This window comes from Cajanus cajan, chromosome 1 (assembly GCF_000230855.2).
Source record: "Cajanus cajan strain Asha chromosome 1, NIPB_CcT2T_4, whole genome shotgun sequence".
Classification (NCBI taxonomy): Eukaryota; Viridiplantae; Streptophyta; class Magnoliopsida; order Fabales; family Fabaceae; genus Cajanus; species Cajanus cajan.
In genome coordinates, this window is record NC_138517.1 from 11,026,724 (window position 1) to 11,048,955 (window position 22,232).

The 22,232-nt window shown below is 35.8% G+C and overlaps 1 protein-coding gene across 1 annotated transcript; it reads right to left on the bottom strand.

Moving 5' to 3' along the window:
* On the bottom strand, positions 1 to 15,016 carry LOC109804161 (putative serine/threonine protein kinase IREH1). Its single transcript, XM_020365947.3, has 18 exons — positions 14,136 to 15,016; positions 8,095 to 8,159; positions 7,766 to 7,948; positions 6,297 to 7,673; positions 5,689 to 5,861; positions 4,364 to 4,607; positions 3,618 to 3,710; positions 3,394 to 3,534; positions 3,206 to 3,298; positions 2,260 to 2,464; positions 1,862 to 1,947; positions 1,651 to 1,739; positions 1,374 to 1,425; positions 1,243 to 1,299; positions 959 to 1,132; positions 796 to 873; positions 273 to 457; positions 1 to 186 (listed from the first exon to the last, which is right to left on the bottom strand). The coding sequence occupies exons 1-17, from the start codon at positions 14,815 to 14,817 to the stop codon at positions 377 to 379; spliced, it is 3,873 nt and encodes a 1,290-aa protein (XP_020221536.2). The 5' UTR covers positions 14,818 to 15,016; the 3' UTR covers positions 1 to 186; positions 273 to 376.
* Positions 15,017 to 22,232: the final 7,216 nt, after the last annotated feature.

Sequence of the window (22,232 nt, forward strand, 5' to 3'; positions counted from 1 at the left end):
TAACAAAAAGGGATGTGTTCTCATTGCAATTTAATTATAAAGAGTACACCACAACAATGTGAGCAACTGTGATATGCATTTTTAAATTTACAGTTCTCAATTCATACACAATAAACCGTAAGATTGAAACCCCCACTGTTGCCCTTAAGCAAAGAGTACATCCTGAACCACTTTGAACCTCTAAATCTGCAAAATCCAGCAATACAAACTAGGTGAGCAAGAAAACAAACAAAAGACGCGACAAATCAACAAGTTATGCAGCAGAATCATACATGTACAAGGTATACAACCAACAAAGGTGCTTATGCCCCCAAAATTGCTTGGATGATAGGTCGAAAACCAAACTCTGGACTTTGACTGAGGATAATACATACAGCTATGCACTGGAATTCGTTGGCGGGTCATCTTTCCATCCCTTGGTGAGATCATAGTTGATTGATGCAAGCTGGGAGAGATTCTGAAAATCCAAAAGAAACATTAACCAAGCAAAATAAGAAAATATTTAGGCATGAATTGGAAACTAACATATTAGCATAAGCCCAAGAAGAAAATCTTACAAAAAACTATCAAACCAACTATCAACAGAACACGTTACACAGGCAGATAAAAAAAAATTAGGTTATTTATGAATAGTATAGTATGCTTGCAGAAAAACTAATTTTCCAATTTAACATATTAAATCCAAGTCTAGGTGTCAGGAAAACAAAGGCAATAAATAGATCATGCATATTTCATTGAAGTTAATTCTAATTGCTTAGCTAAATTATAAAGAAATAGAAAATATGAGACTATTACCTTAAAGGAGAAATTACTAAAAGAGTAATTAACAGATGTGCCAGAATCAAACTCAGCAAGACCCCCACATTCATCTCCCTGTTACCAAGAGGAAGTCAGCCCATAATAGTTTAAATTATTTTAGTTAGTATTTTATGTTGAGCAATGTCTATAACTGCAATACCACTTCATCTTGGCGATTACTCAAGCAACTACTGCTGCCACTTAAGCTATCAGCATCACTAGAATCCTCATCATCACTTGCTGGATATACAAGGCCATCAGAAGTATTCCACGAATAACGACTAGTAAAGTAACTGGTATCTAGAGCACTCTCAGAAGCAGGAACAAATGCAGCCTGCAGAACCAACAGAAGCATTAGATTGTTCAGGACATAATATCTACATCAAGAAATTGGCAACAAAATTAACCATAACATTTATCACTTAAGTAAAAACTATTACATACTTTCTGCCTGGCAAGTGTGTCCCAGTTTATATCCTTGAAGAAAACATGTTGCTTTACCTGGATCATTAAGTGTTGATCAGTTTAACATTCGAAAGAAAAAAAATTAAAGAACTTTAACAAGATTAGATCACCTCTGACGCCCCATTGGATCCTAGTCTTTGATTAGGGTCTTCTGTCAATAATCTGAAAATTGAAAATGTCAGATATTAAATGAAAGACATCCAGCTATCTTAGTTAGGAGTGGTTAACCAAGAATGATAATACCCGGTGGCAAGAAATCATGTTATAATATAGTGTATTAAACACAACCTATACAAGGAATCAATATTCTAAAATATTTTCCTCAAAACAAATAATTTTTAATACATATAATGATTTTACAAAATTAGAACATAATATGTTTATTACCGATCAATAAGATCATGTGCTTCAGGACTCATCTCTTCAGGAACTGCAGGCCAAGGTATCTTACGATTAAGAATATTATCAAATATAGTCTACAAACACAAAAATAACGTATGTCAGAGAGAACTCAACCATATAAAGGCAAAACTAACAGGAAGAGAAAATTTAAAAACCATTCATAAAATTTCAACACAAAGAAGCAGGGTGTAAAAACCTGAGGATGCTCTGCATTGAAGGGTGGAATACCAACAAGCAACTCAAATAAAATGACCCCAACAGACCACCAATCAGCAGTATACCCTGTAAAATTTGAACAGGTATTTTGTTTGTTATATTTCCAATATAAATACACTAGTATTCACCATATATAATGATCAAAACATTTTCTTTTGATTTGATCATTTCACGATAAAGATCCTTCAAGATGTTTCCAGCAATCAGCATTGTTAAAAACTTAATTCTACCCACAAGGAAAATCATGTTTCTGTAATTATTAAAAATAAAATTTAAAAAAATTCCCAAATAATGACAAAAGTCAAATTGGTATTTTAGGTGATCAGGGGAAAACCAGAAATCAGACCACCTTAACCAAAAAAATGGGATCATACGAACCATGTCCAGTTCCCAAAAGTATCTCTGGGGCTAAGTAATCAGGCGTGCCCACTGCAGAACGTTTCTTCCTCCTTTCCCTTTGATCCTCGGATGTAAATACATCAGTTTCATCTTCTCCAAGTAGGGATGTCCCATTCACTGCTGGACCAGACAAATCATCCGTACTGTTGATGAGACCAACTTTAGAAAGCCCAAAGTCTGTTAACTGCAAAAGTATACAAAAAAAATCAAGTTGAAAAGTAAAATATAAAATTTATTCAAGAGCCACAAGATTACATGAATATTCAAGTTGAAACTCAAAAGGCTGCAATGTACACCTCGTAAGAGGTGAAAAAAAATGGCCTGGTTTCAATGAGCATTAAGAAAGAAATCAATTTTGTGAGCTTTCATAAAAGACCTTTAGAAAAAGTAAATTTTACGTTTGGATATAATAACCAAGAAAAGCACACCCACCCAAATAAGCCCCTAAAGGGAGAATATTCAAGCTCATGTAAGTAGGCAGACAGCTTTTTTTACCAAACTTACATAAGGAAAATAAGTAGTTTTACATCTTGGCATTGAAGACATATTACACATTTGGGAGTGATTTTTGATGAAATAATCACTTTTTTTTTTCAAAAGCTCTCAGAGAGCTAGCGACCAAAATTCTCTAAAACAATTGAACCAAATACATTGAATCACAACATATAGGGATGGGATTGGTAAGGCTGTTGAAAGAAGCTTATAATAGAAAATATGTAAAACTCAATGATTCATTAAAGATGTAGGCCACAAAAATTTCCAAATCAACACCAGACCACCGAAACAGGCTGACCCAACCAAAAGTCATAAAACTAATACTTACCTATTATTTTAAAATACAAGACTGTTCCTAAGAGAAAGGAGGAAAAACACTAGCCCTAAACCACAGTTTGTATACAAAAATCCAAACACATTCAGTGGTTACCTTGATGTGACCATCATGTGCTATCAATAAATTGTCAGGCTTCAAGTCACGATGAACCACACGCAGTGAATGCAAATACTCCAACGCAAGCACCTAACATTGGACAAAAACTTATGTTTTGAACAATGTAATAAAGATTTTTTTTCAGATAACCAGAGACAGAGTAAAGAAACAGAACTAATAATTACCACTTCAGCAATATATACACGGGCAACTTCCTCATCTAGGCAACCCAAATTCCTTAATAATGAATACAGGTCACCTCCATTCAGATACTCCATGACGAGATACAAGTTCTCTCGACATGTGAAAGAATAGAAGAATCGAACCTGACCATGTTAAAGCAAACATTAGAATAAGATTAGCATTTCTCAAAGCAACATGGAATAATATACAAGTTAGTCCTGCTCACCACAAAAGGGTTGCGTACTGTAATTAAGATATCTCGTTCTGCTAATATACTTTCCACAGCATTCTTACGGATCATATCTGCCTTCTTGAGAACCTATTAGCAAATAACTCAATAGGGTTAAAGAACTAGATAATAAAAGTGTCATACAAGAAATAGAGACAAATTTACAATAGTGTTCATTGAAGATATTGCAACAAAGATATGTTACCAAAAATTATTGCATTAAAATTACCTTGGAATTGGAAGCATAGAACTATTGAAAGATGTAAATAGTACAAAGAAATAAGCAATACAAGGAAAGAGTTTAGAGAATAATTCAATGCAGATTTATTTTCAAGTTAAGAAACGAAAAATTGTTAGAGAAGATAATAAAAAAAAAGGGTCCTGTTTAAACTACATATGTACAGCATTCCCTGCAGCATGTTAGGAGAACTACAACAATTAGTGAAATATATAAAGATCAAATACATTTTGATAGCATGTTCAGAAACAACTATTTTTGGTAAACTGATCCTTTTTTTTTCAGAAAGATCTCTCAAGAAGCTGTCAAAGGGGAGAGAGGGAGGGCTTTGGCCCTATATAAAGCATTCCAAACAGTGGTAAACTTCAATAAAACTCCACACAGAACATTAAACCTTGGTGGTTCAACTTTTTCAAACAACTCTTCTACAATACAAGCCACAAAAAGTAGCAAGCACAATGGTTTAAACAGTAACCAGTGAGTCAGGAGCATAAAGTATATATACCTTTATTGCAAAAAGATCACCAGTTGTTCTCTTTTTAGCCAAGAAAACCCTTCCAAATGCCCCGCGACTGATAGGTTTTATAATCTCAAAGTCATCAATAGAGGTACGATCCCTTGAAGAATGGATTGGGCTTGTTCTCAAGCTGCGAACCACATCATCTTCCAAGAGAACATCATCATCAACAGTGCTCTCTGTATCTATCTTTTCAACATCCACCATCTCAGTGAGCTGCAGATACTTCTCTCTACCAGACCAAATTACAACTTATCAAGAATAATCACAAAAAGATTACAAAGGACAACTAGCAAATTCCATGTTATTAAATTGCATCCATTGTACTGCAATTGTGGATTGAGCTTTTGGAGAAAATGGCATATGAAAGGCTTTATATTGTGATCTTGCAATGAGGGCAATATTTTTTTATTCCACTCTCTTTTCTTTTTCTTTTTTTTATTATTTTGTTTACAACCTAATCATCCCTTCTCTCACTTTATTAGTTAGGTACCTCCCTCACAGAAGCACATGCTCCTGTCTTTCATTTTTTATTAAGCTGTGTTTTACTTCAGCAAAAACAAAACATAATTTTTTTATCATCTCTGTTTTTTTATTAAATCCATACTCCATAGCAGCAGTTTACAGAACAGACTGCTGTCTCACCTAGTGAGATAAGGCTTTGGTGTTATTGTAGACATACTGGAACATGTTTGAAACTATGCTTATAATTTTCTATATAATTTGATAGATTTTTATTTTTATAAATATATATCATGAAGATATTTTAGAGGTTTATCTAATTTTCCATGCCAGTTTTATCTAATTTCCCATGCCACTATGCAGCCCACCGAAATTCTATTTTGGATAGTGACATTAGGATAGTCACAAGTACAGGGGGAAAAAGGATATATATATTATCGCAATTGGACAGTTGATCAAATGTGAATCCTCTAAAGTGAAGTGTAAAGTGAGAAAGTAAGAGTATATCCAACATTAAATTAAAGTAGGTTACATTTAGGAGATACTTTTAACACAAATCAACAATGGATACACCGATACACCAATACTTTCTCACTCTACAAATTTCCTCACTAGAGGAGTCAAATCCTAGATAATCAAACAGAAAATATACATGTAGCAATATTATCATGGCACATGGTATTCTTTATTCAGTCATAAAGTTATGATTATTCTGTAAAAAAAAGTGTTAATAAGAATTTACCCTAAAGTTTATCCATCAAGAATCCATCCACTGACATTCAATATTTACTCAAGAGTACTTTCCATATTATAGATGTGTGCTACAACATGTATAGTAGCAAAGTACTAACCGTATCAGCTTCTCAATACGTGTTCCAAAGGTCGCCACAGTAAGAGCATCAAATTTCCTTCGTTCTACAACAACCCGCAAATCATCAAGACAAGATAATAAATATGACGTTGTGCGATCATCATCCAGAGGTGCATTTGCCACACATCGTGCTATATCAGCAAGTTCATTCATCTACAATAAGGCAGGAATTTTGCAACAGAAGAATGCCAAAGATAAGATTTTTCTGACAAGAATATTATGAAACAAGGAAGAGTATATGATATTTCTTTATGCAAATATAACACATGCCTCATTTATTAAAAAATCAGAACAGATACGGGCATAAACAAGTAGATATCTAAGCACAAACAATTAGATGTCTAAAATCCTGTATTTATTTTAATAAAACATTTGCTATTGAAAAATAGAAAGAAATAGTGCTTAGCAATAATTATGATTACTGGATCATGTATCACTATTCACTAAACATCATATTTAAACACATAGGGAGGACCATTTGATACATCATGCTGAATTGAACAGACAATGCCAGCCATGACATAATTAGTATAGAGCAATAAATTAGAAATAAAAGCATTTTAGAAAAAGATTTAAAAAGTGGCATGCCTGCAGTAGATCATCATGTTCGGAATAAGCACCCTTCCCTGCCAAGAGCAAGTCAATCTGACTTGTCCTTGGTGTCATCAAAGGAGACCTTGGAGTCATGCTCCCTGCAGATGATGTTGTCATACCTTGGTCAGACTTTGGACCAAAACGAGTTTTACATGATATAAGTGGTAATCCTTTTAGGTCATCCATAAAAACAGAATTGTCGGTTTCAGGGAAACAGTCTAGCATGTCTTCTGAGCCTCTGCGAGACCAATCACTAAGTTTAGGGGAAGGAACATCAGATTCTTCAGTCATACTAGAATTTGACACTTTTGCAACATCAGGACTTCCCACCATTTGTTGGGTATCCTTTTGTGTACATGATTCCATCATCTTTTCTAATGTGTCAGCAATTCTGACAAGACGCTCATTGACACTCAGTCCCTTCTGATCACATCTATCAGCAACTGCACAAATCCTTGAATGATCTTCAACATGTGAAGTTGGAACTTCCTCTTCACATATACGACAAATTATTGAATTATCCTCACTATTATTCTGCTGATCTCCCCAGTATCCCCAGGAAACCTTGTGTTGGTGTTTGGAAGCATGATCCAAGGGATCTTTGACAGGAAGAAGCTCAGATGGCTTAGCAGTAGAGAGATCCACATCAGAAGTGAATCTCTTATTATTTGATGCCTTTGAAGATTCAACCCTCCCATAATTTTGGTCCTTCAACTGACCAGGTTCTTTAGGGCTTCTTCCCGATGGAGATGGAAATTTCTTCCAAGAAGCCATTCGATCCCTGCCCAAAGAAGAGTCAAAGTGTTTTGCATTGTCATCATCAACCGGAAGTGATAGATTTTCAGGTTGCACAACATCTTTCTTCCAACCCATCATACTCTGCTCTTGACTAAAAGCTTTTTTGGATGAAGGCTTTAAGGCCTTTGCAGCACTTGAACTTTTAGTATCCCTTCCCACACCAGGAGGAATACATTTTCCAGCAGAATGCAAGACTCTGGATTGACGAAGATTGAAAACAGGTTCATCCTCAGCCAAACCACTTTCCTTGTGGAATTGCAATAATCGAGTACACCTTGTGAGAATAAAAAGCATTCGAGTGTGGAGCTGCTTTAGCATCCCAGGGGGATGCTCTTGACGCCTATCATCCAACTCCTGAACTATGCTTTCACACTGAAGCCAAAAGTCCCCAGATGAAGTCATAGCACAGCTCCTGGCCAGAACTAGCAAGTCCTCAATTGTCTCTTGCCATTCGGGATGCGTATCAGCATTTTTTTCAAGAATTCCAACCAGGTCAGCTGCAAAAATAGCAAGATCAGAGTTCACGTCTTCCTTTGCTTTATCAAATTTTGCCCTAATAACCACCAAAATCTCCTGCACAACAAAGTAAAGCAATTAAAATGTAATGCCTCCTATGTCACAAATCATCAACACTACAATATAAAGTGAAATGAAAACTAAAGTACCTCAAGGTTATTTAACCGTCGAGGCTTCAGAAATGGAAAAGGCCAGACACCCTTCGAATTCAACTCATGGGAAAAACTTTTGATATCCGACGGAAACCTCTTTCTGGGTGCGCTAGTGACTCTCAATATAGCTTGAAAACGAGGAGATTCAGACTCCTTTGGGTTTTCAAAATCATATGCTGTCTGAAAAGGAAACAAATAAGATTTTTTTTTTCTGCCAGTATAGATGAATAAACAAAACACTGCAACTAATTCAGAAAAAAAATTTAAGTTAATCAAAGTGATAGCAAAAGATACCAAACAGCAACACAAACAAAACTCAGTGGTACCTCGGGAGTACAAACATCTGCACTTCTTAAGCCTCCAGACTGAGCCCATGTCGGTGCCTGTTTGCCTGTTTAAAGTGATATCATGAGTAAAAGCAACATTTCATAAAAAAGTAAAAAATAAATAAATAACTTAAGGTTTTTCCAGACATTTCAGTATAAAATAACCACAGAAACATTTAAAACAAAATTGTTGATCAGCTGGGGGTATGTAAAACTAAATGAATATGACATCAACCCATCACACATCCCCTGATAGAATTTGTGAGCGGGCCCTATCCAAGTTTGATGTCTGATCAAGCAAGCTTAGTTGATCTTGACCGTAAGCCTGAGTGTATGCTATTCTCAAGAATTGCTTTGGCTATTTGTAATTGTCCACATCTTATACTGCCTTAAATTTGTGCTGAATCCACTATGAGTTAAAACTCCTCTTTTCTGTTAGCTTTGTAACTAGAGTTACTTAGCTATTGAGTCACTATATGATTTGGTTTTTAAGCTTGTTTGTTATAACTGTCTTAGTTAGACACTTAACCTGAGTCTCTAGTATATATAGGGCTGTAAACAAAGACTCGGTTCATTGTAGCATATTCATTTTCAGTCAATGAAATGTACTGCAGTATCCTCTAATATGGTATCTAGAGACTCTTAATTCTCGCCCATCGCTTCCACGCACAATCAAGAAGAAGAACTGATTCACGTGCTGCCATTGCAATTGCAATTCCATCACAATGGTGATATCTTCAACATTAGCAACAATTCCAATTACTTTTTCACATCAAACCATAGAGAAACTTGATGACAAGAATTTTTTGTTGTGGCATCAACAAATCGTACCAGTAATCAAGGCACATAGGCTTCGTCAATTTGTTGTTTCACCTCAAATTCCTTCAAAATATCTCACTGAAGAATATTGTGATCTTAATCGCGCCAATCAAGACCAAATGTTGCTTGTGTGGTTTCAATCACCCCTCCCAAGTTTAATGCTCTCTTGTGTTCTTGGATGCATTCACTTGAGTGAAGTTTGGGAGAAGATTCATTTGTATTTCATCATCAAACTTGCACTTGCGCTAGACAAATACTATTTGAGCTTTCGTCATTCTATTTTGGAAGATCATCCAGTTGTTGAGTATCTTCTACGAATCAAAGCCCCGACTAATGCACTCTCATTGGTTGGTGATCATGCACCATCGCATGAGCATTTGGATGCTATTCTAGAAGATTTGCCTCAAGAATTTAACTACATTATTACACTAGTTAAGAGTCGTCTGGAACATATCTCCATTGTAGAGGTTGAAAGTTTGAACCTTGCTTAAGAATTTTGCCTCCAAAAGTATCAAAAGAAGGTTTCCATTGATACTACCATTGCTCCCTCAGTCAATCTTACTCAAACCACTTCACAAGCGGCTGGGAATATTACTGACAGTGAAAACTACTCTAAACAAAACTCTAACTGACAAAATCAAAATTCCTTTAATGAATTTTGTGGTTCTAATTATTTGGTGGCTGTGGTGATCACTTAGGCCGCGAATGAGGCCGTGGTGGTCGATATTCTACTCAATTCCAAGTATGCTTTAGATATGGTCACACTGCATTAGTTTGTTATCAATGTTTCAATCAACAATATCAAGCACAGACTTCTCCCAACTTTCACTGGTCACAACCTTGTAACCAATATGGTCCCTCCCAATGGAATCAACATTAGTCTCAACAATGACCTTTTCATCCCAGCTAACCTTAGGCAATGGTTGCCAATGCTAAACCTAGTCCATCTACCACTTGGTTTCCTGATTAAGGAGCTTCATTTCATGTAACGAACAACTCTCAAAATATATAACAGACCACACCTTTTGATGGTCCTTACTAGATCCTCAATGGCAATGAGTACGGTCTTTCCATCTCTTCCTTTGGTTCTACTTTCTTTCATTATTCCTATAACTCTAAGGTGTAAGTTGTTCTCAAAAACTTGTTACATGTTCACTCAATTACAAAAAAAATTATCAATGTAAGCAAGTTTGCTAGTGATAATCATGTCTATTTTGAATTTCATCCTAACAAGTGTCTTATCAGTTTCATATAGCAGTCAGAGCGGGTGCAATGCAGCGGAGCAAAGCAGCGATTTAAAAAATCAAAAAATACCTCATCAAATGAGGGTATTTGTGCCTTTTCATTCAGATCTCCCTCTACACAATTTGTGCTAAATGTAAGTCCCTTCTCTTTTTCTATTGAGTGCGATCTACCCTAATCCTCCAACAAATCTCTCATTTGTCTTCTATGGCTCTCTCTTGTTGGTCTTCTTTGACTCTCTCTCTCTATTCGTCTTCTCAGACTCTCTCTCTGTTCATCTTCTACGTTCCTCTTCTCTGATCGTCGGTATTTTTTACCTCTTTTATTCTTTGTTCTTCTTTTTTCTTTTTTCTTCTCTTGTCTTCTCTCTTCTCTTCTCTTAATTAAATCTTCTCTGATATTCCCATGATTTTCTTCTTTCTTTCCTTTTTTTTTCTTGTTTACTTCTTTTTTTTCTGTTCCATTTCTTTCTCTTTTTTCTATTCATTTTTTTATTCAGGCATTTTTGTTCTTTGGTGATTAGCAGAACCATGGCCAAACCAAACGCTACTCAACCAAAAAATCAGACAGGGGTTGGTGTTGCTGGTCCCAGTCCCAGTCTCACACCATTAATCTTGATGAGGAAGAAGCTTGTTCATTTTTTCTACTCCATCTGCCACTATTTACATGCTTGTTTACGTGGATGACATTATCCTCACTGGCAATTCCCCCTCCTTGTTGCAAAAGTTCATTGATCATCTCAATGAAACTTTCTCTCTCAAAGATCTTGGTAGTCTAGACTACTTCTTGGGTATTGAAGTTAAAACACTCTCTACTGGGCAGTTACTACTATCTCAACACAAATACATTTCAGATCTTCTTACCAGAGTTAAAATGGAAGACTCTAAGGGAATCTCCACTCCTATGATTGGTGGTCAGCAACTTGCTAAAACAGGAATCTCGTTTGATGATCCTACTTTGTATAGATCTGTAGTTGGTGCATTGCAATATGCAACAATTACACGACCTGAAATTGCCTTTAGTGTCAATAAGGTAAGTCAGTTCATGTGCTCTCCAATGGAGGAGCATTGGAAAGTGGTCAAAAGGATCCTTAGGTATCTCAAAGGGACTCTTAAATATGGTCTTGTTTTTACTCCTGCTCGGTCATCCTCCTTCTTCAATCTTACTGCCTTCACTGATGCTGATTGGGCATCTGATCCCAATGACAGGAGATCTACCTCGGCTGCCTGCATTTATCTTGGCCCTAATCTGGTGTCTTGGTGGTCTAAGAAACAACTGCTTGTTGCAAGGTCAAGCACTGAAGCTGAATATCGTGCTTTAGCTCAAGCCGTCACTGAGGTCTTGTGGATCCAATCCCTTCTAAAGGAACTGAAAGTTCATCTAAACACTCCTACAGTGCTCTGTGATAATCAAAGCACAGTAGCACTGTCTCACAATCCTGTTCTACACGCAAGATCTAAGCATATGGAACTTGACATCTTCTTTGTTCGAGAAAAAGTCATCAGTAAAGCTCTGGTTGTCTCACATATTCCTGCTCAGCATCAATATGCAGATCTTTTAACCAAGGCACTGTCTCCCAAGCGTTTTCTGTCGCTGCATTCCAAGCTCAATGTTGCTGATCCATCAGATCTGTCTCATCCTCCTTGAGCTTGTGGGGGGTGTATTAGAGAAGAGATTATATTAATAAATACCTTTATTAGTTCTGTTTTAATATTGCATATCTTTTCTGTATCTTTTCTGTTTTTCTGTTTTTCTATTTACTGTTACCAACTCATCAAGTTGGCTAGATTGTTAGGTCTATATATGTAAGTGATATCCCACAGATATCATTATCTTATTTTCTAATCATAATACAGTCTATTGATTTTCTCTCAACTCTCTCTCTCATAGTTACTTAGAGCTTTAGCACTTTTTTTCTAGACATTTTATGATATGTTTTGTTTGCGTACTATGAAATTTTATTATTAAAAATGATTAATGCATGAATTTAGAGTTATTTTTCTGCTTTTTAGCTTATAAATAGCGGTCATCCCACTATCTGCAATGTGCAATCTCACTATCCCACTTTTGGGGTCAGCAACTCCGCTCCGCTATCTGAGATTGACTACCATGGTAGTATTTAGTTAAAAGAATATGTCTACATTATAATTAGGATGTATGAATCAAGATATTTAGTTGTGCATTTGTACAGGCTGCAGATTTATTTTTTATTGCAGATTTTCCTTGAGTTATTATTGTAATTTAGATATTTATTTATGCTTATTCTAAGCTGTTTTACTATGGTGTTAAATTGTGAAGTATATCTACTTGAATAACGAATAGTCCTAAACAAGTAATGTAAACAGCTAAAAAAAAATGTAGACATTACGCCAATAAATTAGTTCAGGGCAAATTCTAGTCTCCCCGCATTTGACATGCCTCTTTCTCTCGAGGGGTGTGATGCTTAGTCCTAACAGCTTTTCAGTCAAACAAGGTCAATGCTCAAGGAACCAGGGAAAAATCAAGAAGACCAGCCAGTTTGAATCAGGTAGAAACTGGTAAACCCAGTTGATCTTTATCAAATCAGAAAAAACCAGCTGATTTATGTGATTTCCTTTTAAACTTTTATGCCTGACCAGTTTTTCCAACCAGACTGGTGATCAAATCACTAAATCAGTAATCAGTTCACTTGCTCAAGTCAAACCCTGGTCCAGTTTTTACAACAAAATAGTTTCAAAATTGAGTCCAACTGGTTTCAGTCATTGTAGCTTCGACCGAACCCATCTAGTGGCAAAAGACTTTTATTGTTGTAGGTCCTTTCAGTTTATTCTAAATGTAAAAAGTTACAACCAAGAGAGAGAAGTTTGAAATGTAATAAATAATGGGATGGGGAGAGACAAACACATAAAATGATGTATAAATTGTTGTATTGTATCATCATTCTAAAAAAATTTGTGATTTGTGATGAGAATACATGAAAATACTAATTAACTTCGTCTATTGAGCTATGCAATTTTTTCTTTTCTTAAGGAAGGTTGGTTATATTATATGATTAACTAATCATTCTAATTGGTCAATTGAGCTATATCTTGTAGATAATGTCTTCAAATCCATGAACTAATAAAATATCACCCAAGTATGGGTGATTATTTCAATGCATTGCATGCATGCTAATCATATTTGTGATTGAGACTATAAAATTCAGTCATCAACATTTAAGCTTTATAAATATTATTCAATTGTATTTATAATCCATATGATCATTGTGAAGACACTGCCCCTATGGCATCCATGACCTTACATCCGATACTGCCACTGCCCCTATGGCATCCATCTTCACCAAAGACATCCCACACCAGCTCTATTATTGAAAAACTTACTAATAATAGTTTAAATTCTTATAATTTAAAAATTAAATTTTAATTACAAACTTACACCTCAATTCTTTACTCATGCCAAACACGAGAATAAAAGTTTGGTCTGACAGAACTAAAATTGAAATAGAAACTAGAGTTTTTAATTCCACTGCCGTCATCCAAACATATCTGAAAGAACATGGAGCAACACAAAAGGAACAGAAACAAACCATGTCCTTCAATCAGGGTTCCGCTCCAAAAGGTTTAAAAATAAAAACTCTCAAGTACCAGAACAAGACCAACCACGATATCATTGCCCACAAATAGAGACACAGATGCCATCAACAGATTACAGTCCTCAATCCAATAGAGACATCCTCCCTAGTCCACTCACCAGAACACTCATCCCCATTCCTTATAATTATCATGATAAAAACAAAACGACAAGTCGAGTCATTCTTCTAAAAAGCATATAAACATAATCTAAGTATAGCAAAGGCCCTATCGGCCCTTAATAACACACTTCACCAAAATTATACTCAAAATATACAATCAATGATCCTTTACTAAACTAAATTAAAACCCAACCAAAACCAAACAATCAAAATCATTACAAAACTCACACACACAGAGTTACACTGATACCTGTAGCTTCCGCGGATGATTCTCCGTTCTGCAACCGCGACCGCGGCAACACGACCGGACTCTGCTCCCTCGATGGCACGCTCCCCGACGTTGACATGCTATCGGAATTGCTCCCGTTGTCGCCCCATCCGGCGCCGGAGCTCTCGCGAAACCCAACCCTGCTCTGGCTAGCCAGCTCCTTCTTCTTCCCGTCGCCGCCACGGCCGCCGCCGGGGCGCGAGAGGTTGCTGCCGCCGAGCGCCGCCGCCGTCCCCTTCTCGCCCCTGAACCCGAAGAAGCTCTCCTGTGGCAACGGCCCCGATCTCGTCTTGATCCTGTTCAGCCCCAGCGAGGAGGCGAGAATCGGCGAAACCGACGAAGACGACGGCGATTCCCTCCCCTCCGACGCCGTCGCCGCCGCCGTCAGCTTCTTCCCCGGAGAATCCCTGGCAGCGGAGAATAATCCGGTTTGAGTCTCCTTCCCCTTGACGGCAGCATCCTTCTTCTTGGCGGCGTCCTTGACCTGCGTCTGGCGGCAGGCGGCGGCGGCGGTTAGGGTTTGGTTGGCGGCGGATTTGGGCTTCTTCTTGTCGGATCTGGAGGGGGAGTTGGAGGAGAAGGATCGGGGGCTGTTGTTGGAGGAAGCATCGGGGCTTGAAGAATCGGATTTCTTGGAAGAGAAGAACCTTCCCTTGAAGACCATGTTTGGAGGAAGAAGCAAAACCCTAGCAGCACCATGCTGGTGTGAAGTGCGACATTGATTTGAAGCTGAATCTAGAGAGAGAAAGCCAAGGGTTGGTTGGTGATATTGAATTCAAAGGGATTGATTGTGAACTCAAAATTGTGCTGTAAGACTTTTTACACGAAAACACTTGATATCGTTGAAATGACCTTCTTCAACCCTTTTTTTCTCGTTCCGAGATTTTCTATGACGCATACCTTACTTTCGTTTTTTTTTTTTACTTTTGACCAAAATCACTGTAGTTTCCTTATATGTTTATCAAAATACGGTAATAAAAATCAAATTATCATTTTTAGATGATTTTGGTCAAGTGAAAAAAAAAAGGGTGTTCTTGGAATAGGTTTGTCTATGTTTTTATTGGATTCAAATTTTTAATAGAGTAACTCAAATTAATTTACACAAAATAATATTTATTTAAAATGATTTATTAATCTTTTATTGTGTATAGTATATTGTAAAATTAAAAACATAGACAAACCTATTAAAAATATTAATTGAAGTGAAAATGTCTTAAAAAACTAAATTTTTAATGTAATGATAAAAGATAAACAATATCTAACTAAAGTTTCGATGTTGCATCTTATTAAAGTGATTCTAATATAAAACTCAAACTTCTCTATAATTAAATTTACTTACATAAACACACCAAGACAAGATAACAAAAGAAAAGGGGAGTGAGATATTATTAGTGTAGAAAATGATCGGGTAACTATATACATACAACAACATAATATATAGCATACATATGATTCAACAATTAATGTTTCAGCTATAACATTATAGCAATTAAAACAATAATCACTCATTCACTTTCTATCACATCACATCTTATTGGATATCAATGTCACAATTTAAACACAATTGGTATGTTATGTTTATGTAAGGACAAAACTCTTCTAACTACATGCATGTGACGACAATAAAATACTTTATCTCTACTCAAAGGCTAGGTACCCTAGGAGTTCATGCCAAGTCAAGTCATCATAACACTCTACACTAAGAGAAAATACATTAGTGGCATGTCGGGATAACTATGTTTGTCAAGTTTCACCCCATGCACACAAAGTGATAGGATTAAGGCTCCCAAACTTAGTTATCTCCAAGGTCATGATCTTCAAACTTTTACACAAAAAGGAACATTCGCTAACAATGTATTTCACATCGTACCCATCATAAAACACATTATGCAAATGATGCATGTCATACAAACTCTATGCATGATCACAAAATTCATATTCACTTGATTTCATATTTCACGAGTCACATCACTTCTAAGTTATTATTAGGCTTATTTACACAATCACTTACACTTATCACATATGTCTTAATTTCATAGACCCACTTTTCATTCTCAATTTTCAACACTATACACATAATTTTTATCTCTTAATCATTAGGTCATAAGGTTCACTTGTCAGACTATACACATGCATTAGGCAAATATTCATATATTTCAATTTTAAGAACTGAGTAGCACCCGACGTGGTTTACCTTGCACATAGTGCAATTGAGGTCGAGAGCCTCTAAAAGAATCACACTCGATGTGACTCTCCATATGCCCAGCAAATTCACGACAAGGAACCCCTGAAGCTCTCACACCCGATGTGACCAAGTTCACGCCCAATGTAAATAATGTCGCGAGCATTTTATGGCTCTCACGCTTGGCATGCACCTTCCCACGCTCGACATGATTGCCATAGAAGTCCCTCGGGCCTAACATCCCCTGAGTAGCGCTAACGTAGTGTAAGTAAATTCTTTTTCAACATATTTGTGAATCATTCTCGTCTTAGGTCTCACTACTTACACGACTTCATGTTAAAGAAAAGGTATCTATATTATGATTAACACATTTTTATTAATAGGATTACTATATAAAATTGTTTCTCCAATAATTTATTTGCATGCATCCTTAGGGTTGAACCCACATGCACTTATAGATTTACAACAAAGGCAACAACTAACAAATCAACAATACAATTACATACATATAGAAATCAAGAGAGAATAGATACAAATTGCAATTGCAAACAAAATTTGGGTTTCATCCCTCACATATACATACACAACCAACGGGATTGGGGGTTAATCTTGCTACCTAATAGATTACTCACTCCTGAAGCGAGGTTCTCACTCCCCCTTACCTTGATGGATGCTAAACTCTTGGTTTGGATCTCTGATATATTATTCCACTACCACTAGTTCTCCCTCCTCCTCAAATCACGAGATATGCATGTTAATGAATAAAATGAGGCAACCTTACCCTACTAACGCATTTATAGAAACGTCAACCATATCTTGTGTGTAGCACATTGGTAAAAACCTAATTTAATTATTCCTTACTAATTAAAATAAGTAACTCAATTATCTAATATAACTAATTTATAAAATACTTTATTTATCAATTACTCTCATTTTCAAAATATCCCCCAATTAATTGAATCAAAAATATATTTAATAATTTATTAAGAAAATTTGGGATGTTATAGGTGGTGCCAGGTGAATCTTCTTCTATTTAACCATTTTTTTTCTTTAAATAGTACCTCTAACTAGGTATGAAATCAGTTGACCATAATGCTTTAGAAGATGAAATGCTTGTGTGCAGGCATGATTCACCTAGGTTGTTGGAGGCCGAGACTAAGATGATGTCTCAATGAATGTTATCTCTTGGAATTGTTGTGGGATGACTACTAGGGCGTTTTCTATGCTGGTTAAGGATATCATGTTAAAATATTCTACCTCTTTGATCTTTGTGTTAGAAACTGGTGCGAGTAGCATCAAAGTAAATCAATAATTAAGAGGATAGGGTTAGAAGGATGTTTTATTAAGGAAACGTCAGGTCATGTAGGGGAATTTGGTGTCTGTGGAATCCTTATTTGTGGATGATTCATGTACTAAGTAGTTATCGTTATCACATGCACATGAAAGTGAATTGGCAAAATACTAAAGATTAACTTTTTACAACAGTATACAATAGCCTTCACTATCAGTATAGACAAGGGCCCTATAATGTGCTTAGGGAGATTTCTCTATAGGTTGATAGTGTTTGGGCAGTCATTAGGGATTTTTAACTTTATTCTCCATTCTTATGAATGGCGAGATGGCTCGATGAATCCATCTCCTAAAGGCATATCAGGATTTTGTGATGTGATAAATGATTATGAACGGATTGATGTTGGGTTTCAAGGATATCATTTCATTCATAAATGAGGGAATCTTGAACAGAGGCTCAATAAATTGCTAAGCAACATTCATTAGAGGATGAAATTTAAAGAATATCAAGAAGATATATTGTGGTTTCAAAAGTCTCGATCTAAATGGCTAAATCTAGGTGATATGAATTATAGGTTTTCTCATGATACTAAAATCATCAAGCAAAAGAGAAGCAAGATGGACATGTTACAAATAGAGCAGTGTAATTGGGTGACTGATCCTTGGCATATATAGGATTTGGTTACAAATTTCTATAAGAACTTTTTCACTGAAAAGCAACCCTACCAGGAGTACATGGTGTGGGGCATGTTTTCAACAATTGATAAAGCCAAGAGGGGCATGTTTTCTTTATGAGGGCCTATTTCAAGCCAGGAGGTATGTTGTACGGTTAAGAGTACGAGACCATTTAAAGCTTTAGATCTAGATGGATTTTAGGCAGTATTTTATCATAGCCAATGGGACGTTGTGGGGGAGTCTCTAGTTTGATGAGTACAAGATATTTTCCTAAATCCTCACAAGGTGGCAAGGGTTAATGACACATTACTTGCTCTCGTACCCAAGACCGAGAATGTTACAAGACTAAAGGATTTCAAACCCATAGGTCTTTGTAACACTTCCTACAAAGAGGTGACAAAGATTTTGGCTCATCGTATTCGACCTTTGATGTCAAAACTAGTAAGACTATGTTAGGTGAGTTTTATCCCTCACAAATAAAGAAAGGATATATCATTTTATCTAAGGGGTTTTTCACTCAATGAGAAGCAAAAAAGGTGATTCAAGATGAATGACTATTAAAATTGATCTGAAGAAAGCTTTAGGGATTTGTTAGGGACAATCTTGTAGATATTGGATGCCCCAATTTTTTTATCAACCTCGTTTGGTGGTATATCTCCTCATCAAAACTTACATTTTTATGGAATGGGGAGACACTAGAAAAATTCGTTTTGCAAAGAGGGGCTAAATAAGAATACCTAAACTTTCCTTATCTATTTGTGTTATTTATTGAGCGACTGTTTCATTTGATTCATTTAGTTGTTGTTGCTAAATAGTGGAAATTGATTCGTATAGCTAGAATAACAACTAAACTTTCTCACTTGGTGTTTGTGGATGACTTGATTTTATTTGATGAAGCTATAATGAGGAGTAGGTAGGTGTTATTAACAGGGTTTTGGAGTGTTGGTCAAAAGATTAATAGGGACAAAACTCATGTATTTTTTCTAAAAGAATGTGGGGTGGCAATGAAAGCAACAAATCAACTAGGACTTAGGATTTCAATCCACGAGAAATTTGGGGAAATACTTGGAAATTCCAATACTCCATAAGAGAATCTCTAAAAAAGTCATGCAATGTTATCATGACTAAAGTAAGCATTAGATTATCAAATTAGAAAGCTCGCTTTGTCCTTTGCTAGAAGTCTTACTTGGTCAAATAAGTTCTATAGGCTACACCTTATGTAATGCAAACTACTAAATTACCTTTGTTTGTGTATGATAAGGTAGATAAGAAATGTAGATTTTTTTTATTAGGGGGATTCAAATATGAGTAGGAAGATTCACACAACGACGTGAGGTAATGTGTGTAAGCCAAAATCTATTGGAGGTTTGGGGTTGAGATTGTCTAGAGAGACCAACCAGACTTTTCTTGTGAAGTGTGGATGGGAGTTAAGCATGCTATGTGATGGGCTCAAACTTCTATAATGAAATATGTAGTTGTTAGAACCAAATGTAACCGGGTTTGACTTGGAGTATTGGTAATGGAGAAATGGTGGAATTATGGAATGATGATTAGTTACCAAGGTTGGGGAGATTGGTTGAAAGAACAACAGGAACCATCCCCACCCTCATAGTTGTCTTAAAGAGAAAGATTTGGCTTTGGGAACAGAAGACTAGAATTTTTCTACTTTTAATAATATGCTAGAAAAACATGTTTTAAATTGTATTGTGCAATCCCACTATCGAATAACTTAAGAGGTCTAGATATTTTATCATGGAAAGGAACTTCAATTGGTAATTTCTATGTTTCTTCAACATATGGGTAATTGACTAATGGTTTAGTTTCAAAATCTGAGGCAATTTGGTGATAGTCTAGGCTTGAACGGATCTGCACTTTATTGTGGAAAATTGACAACAATGCTCTATTGACAAATGCAATTCAACATGTTAAACACTTAATAGTTGATTAATCTTGTTTGTGATGTGGGAATTGCATTGAAGATGTGGATCATGTTATATGATTTTGTCCTCATGCTAGGGCGATCTGGTATATTTTACTCTTAGGACAACAAGAAACTTGGTTTTTTGAACAAGGTTGCTCATCATGGGTTCTAGGTAATTCAAACGATCATTGAAATATGCATACTAGGTTAGAGATTTTAACCCCCAACTTTGTATTTTACTCGGTTAGTCATTCAATTAAGATAAAGTTTGACTACTTCCATACCAAAATCACATAAATCCTAGAGGGAAACAACTTTTAAAACAACTTAATTCACCTTTAGCATCTATGTATTTCAACTTAGATATGTATCTCAACCACATATCCACAACTTTACCACTTTACATAGCAGACAACTTTACAACTTTCAATTTACAACATACCATCATTAATCCATCTATCAACTTAATACATAAGTATTCATCATATATCAATATACAAACAACTTAATCATCTATATTCAACTATAGTTCATCATGAAACAACCAACATACAACATGTAGGTTGCCTGGTGTCACCTCACTCACGTCCGACGTGATTGAGGCAAAGTATACCCCACACTCCTGTGCTTAGCGTGGCAAAATCCACACCCAACACTAATTAGGTAGAGAACTCTCTACCTGACTTATGTCCAACGCTACACCATTAGTGTCCAATGTGCACCTAGGTAAAGACAAGTCTCTCTCTTCATGTCCGATGCTTTTCCAATCATGTCTGATGTTAGTCCAATCTGAGGTCATTCGTTCTTCTCGTGCTTGGCGCGACCGATCCTATGCTTGACAAGGGGAAAAGAGAACCCCTCTAGTTGAACTATGCCTGGCACGGTGAAGGCACGTCTGGCGCTACATTAGTTCCACACTTATGCATAACCAATTTTTGCCCAAAATTATGCACTCAACAACTTAACAGCCAACAATTTGCAACACACCAAAATTATATGACACTTATACATCACAATTTCACCAATCAAGCAACATGCATTCCTTAATTTAGAGATTCACCATAAGCCAAAGGGCACAACTCTTGGAACCTCCAAAACCCACAACTCAACCATCACAATTCCAACAATATAGCACAAAAATTAGGGGTTTAGAAGGGTACCAAATCAAAATGCACAAGATAACACCAAAACGCAAGCTTCCTTTACCTCTTTGGAAAGCCAAAATAAGCCAAGAGAGGAAGAAGAAAGAAAATCTCTACACGGTTCTAAGCCTACTCCATTTGAGTTCTATTAGTTTCACTAGCACCAAAAACCCTATTCTATCACTAAATAACTACATAGAAAATAAAAGTAAGGGGGAGGTCTTATCCAAGGAGAAGAAAAAGAAGTCCTTCACACAAACCTCTCACTCTCTACTAAACATGATTGTTCTAATATATGTCATTTGAAAAGGATGAACACACACTTATTTGAACATGCGAATTCATCTTAACACTAGTAAATTTAAAGTTGTAATTGAAGTGTTCGTAATCTTAAGCTTATAGTTGATGTCAATGATGTATTGTCACATAAAACAAAATGTAAAATGTGCATAAATTGATTGAAAAATGTGTGTATTACTTTAATTAAAAAATACAATATTTTTAAAAATAAAAGTAGGTGGAGATAAAGAGAAAAAATAGAATTAAAAATTAATAATGATCGAATGATTAAAAAAAAATAATGAAAATAGATGTACAAGAATAAAATTTATACATCAATATATAACAATAATTAATAAATGAGATTATCTCATTTTGCGTTTACATTATTTAAACAATTTTGTTAATATAACTACCTCCTAAACTATTTTTTTTTCTCACAATTTTTTATGTAGTTTTTATTTATTTATTTTTTCTACTTTTCAAAACCGCTCAAAACTACAACTACTTATTCATATCTTTAACAAACTATTTTTATTTTTTAAATTAATAATGACTAACTTTTATTTTATATTTCAAGTAATCTATAC

What these genes read in the sequence shown, in the direction of transcription:
- LOC109804161 (XM_020365947.3), bottom strand. Translation starts at nt 14,817, where the DNA reads ATGGTCTTCAAGGGAAGGTTCTTCTCTTCCAAGAAATCCGATTCTTCA. An exon ending in CAGATGTTTGTACTCCCGAG is followed by an intron (nt 7,949 to 8,094) that starts GTACCACTGAGT and finishes TTTCCTTTTCAG; the next exon opens with ACAGCATATGATTTTGAAAA. An exon ending in CAGTACGCAACCCTTTTGTG is followed by an intron (nt 3,535 to 3,617) that starts GTGAGCAGGACT and finishes TAACATGGTCAG; the next exon opens with GTTCGATTCTTCTATTCTTT.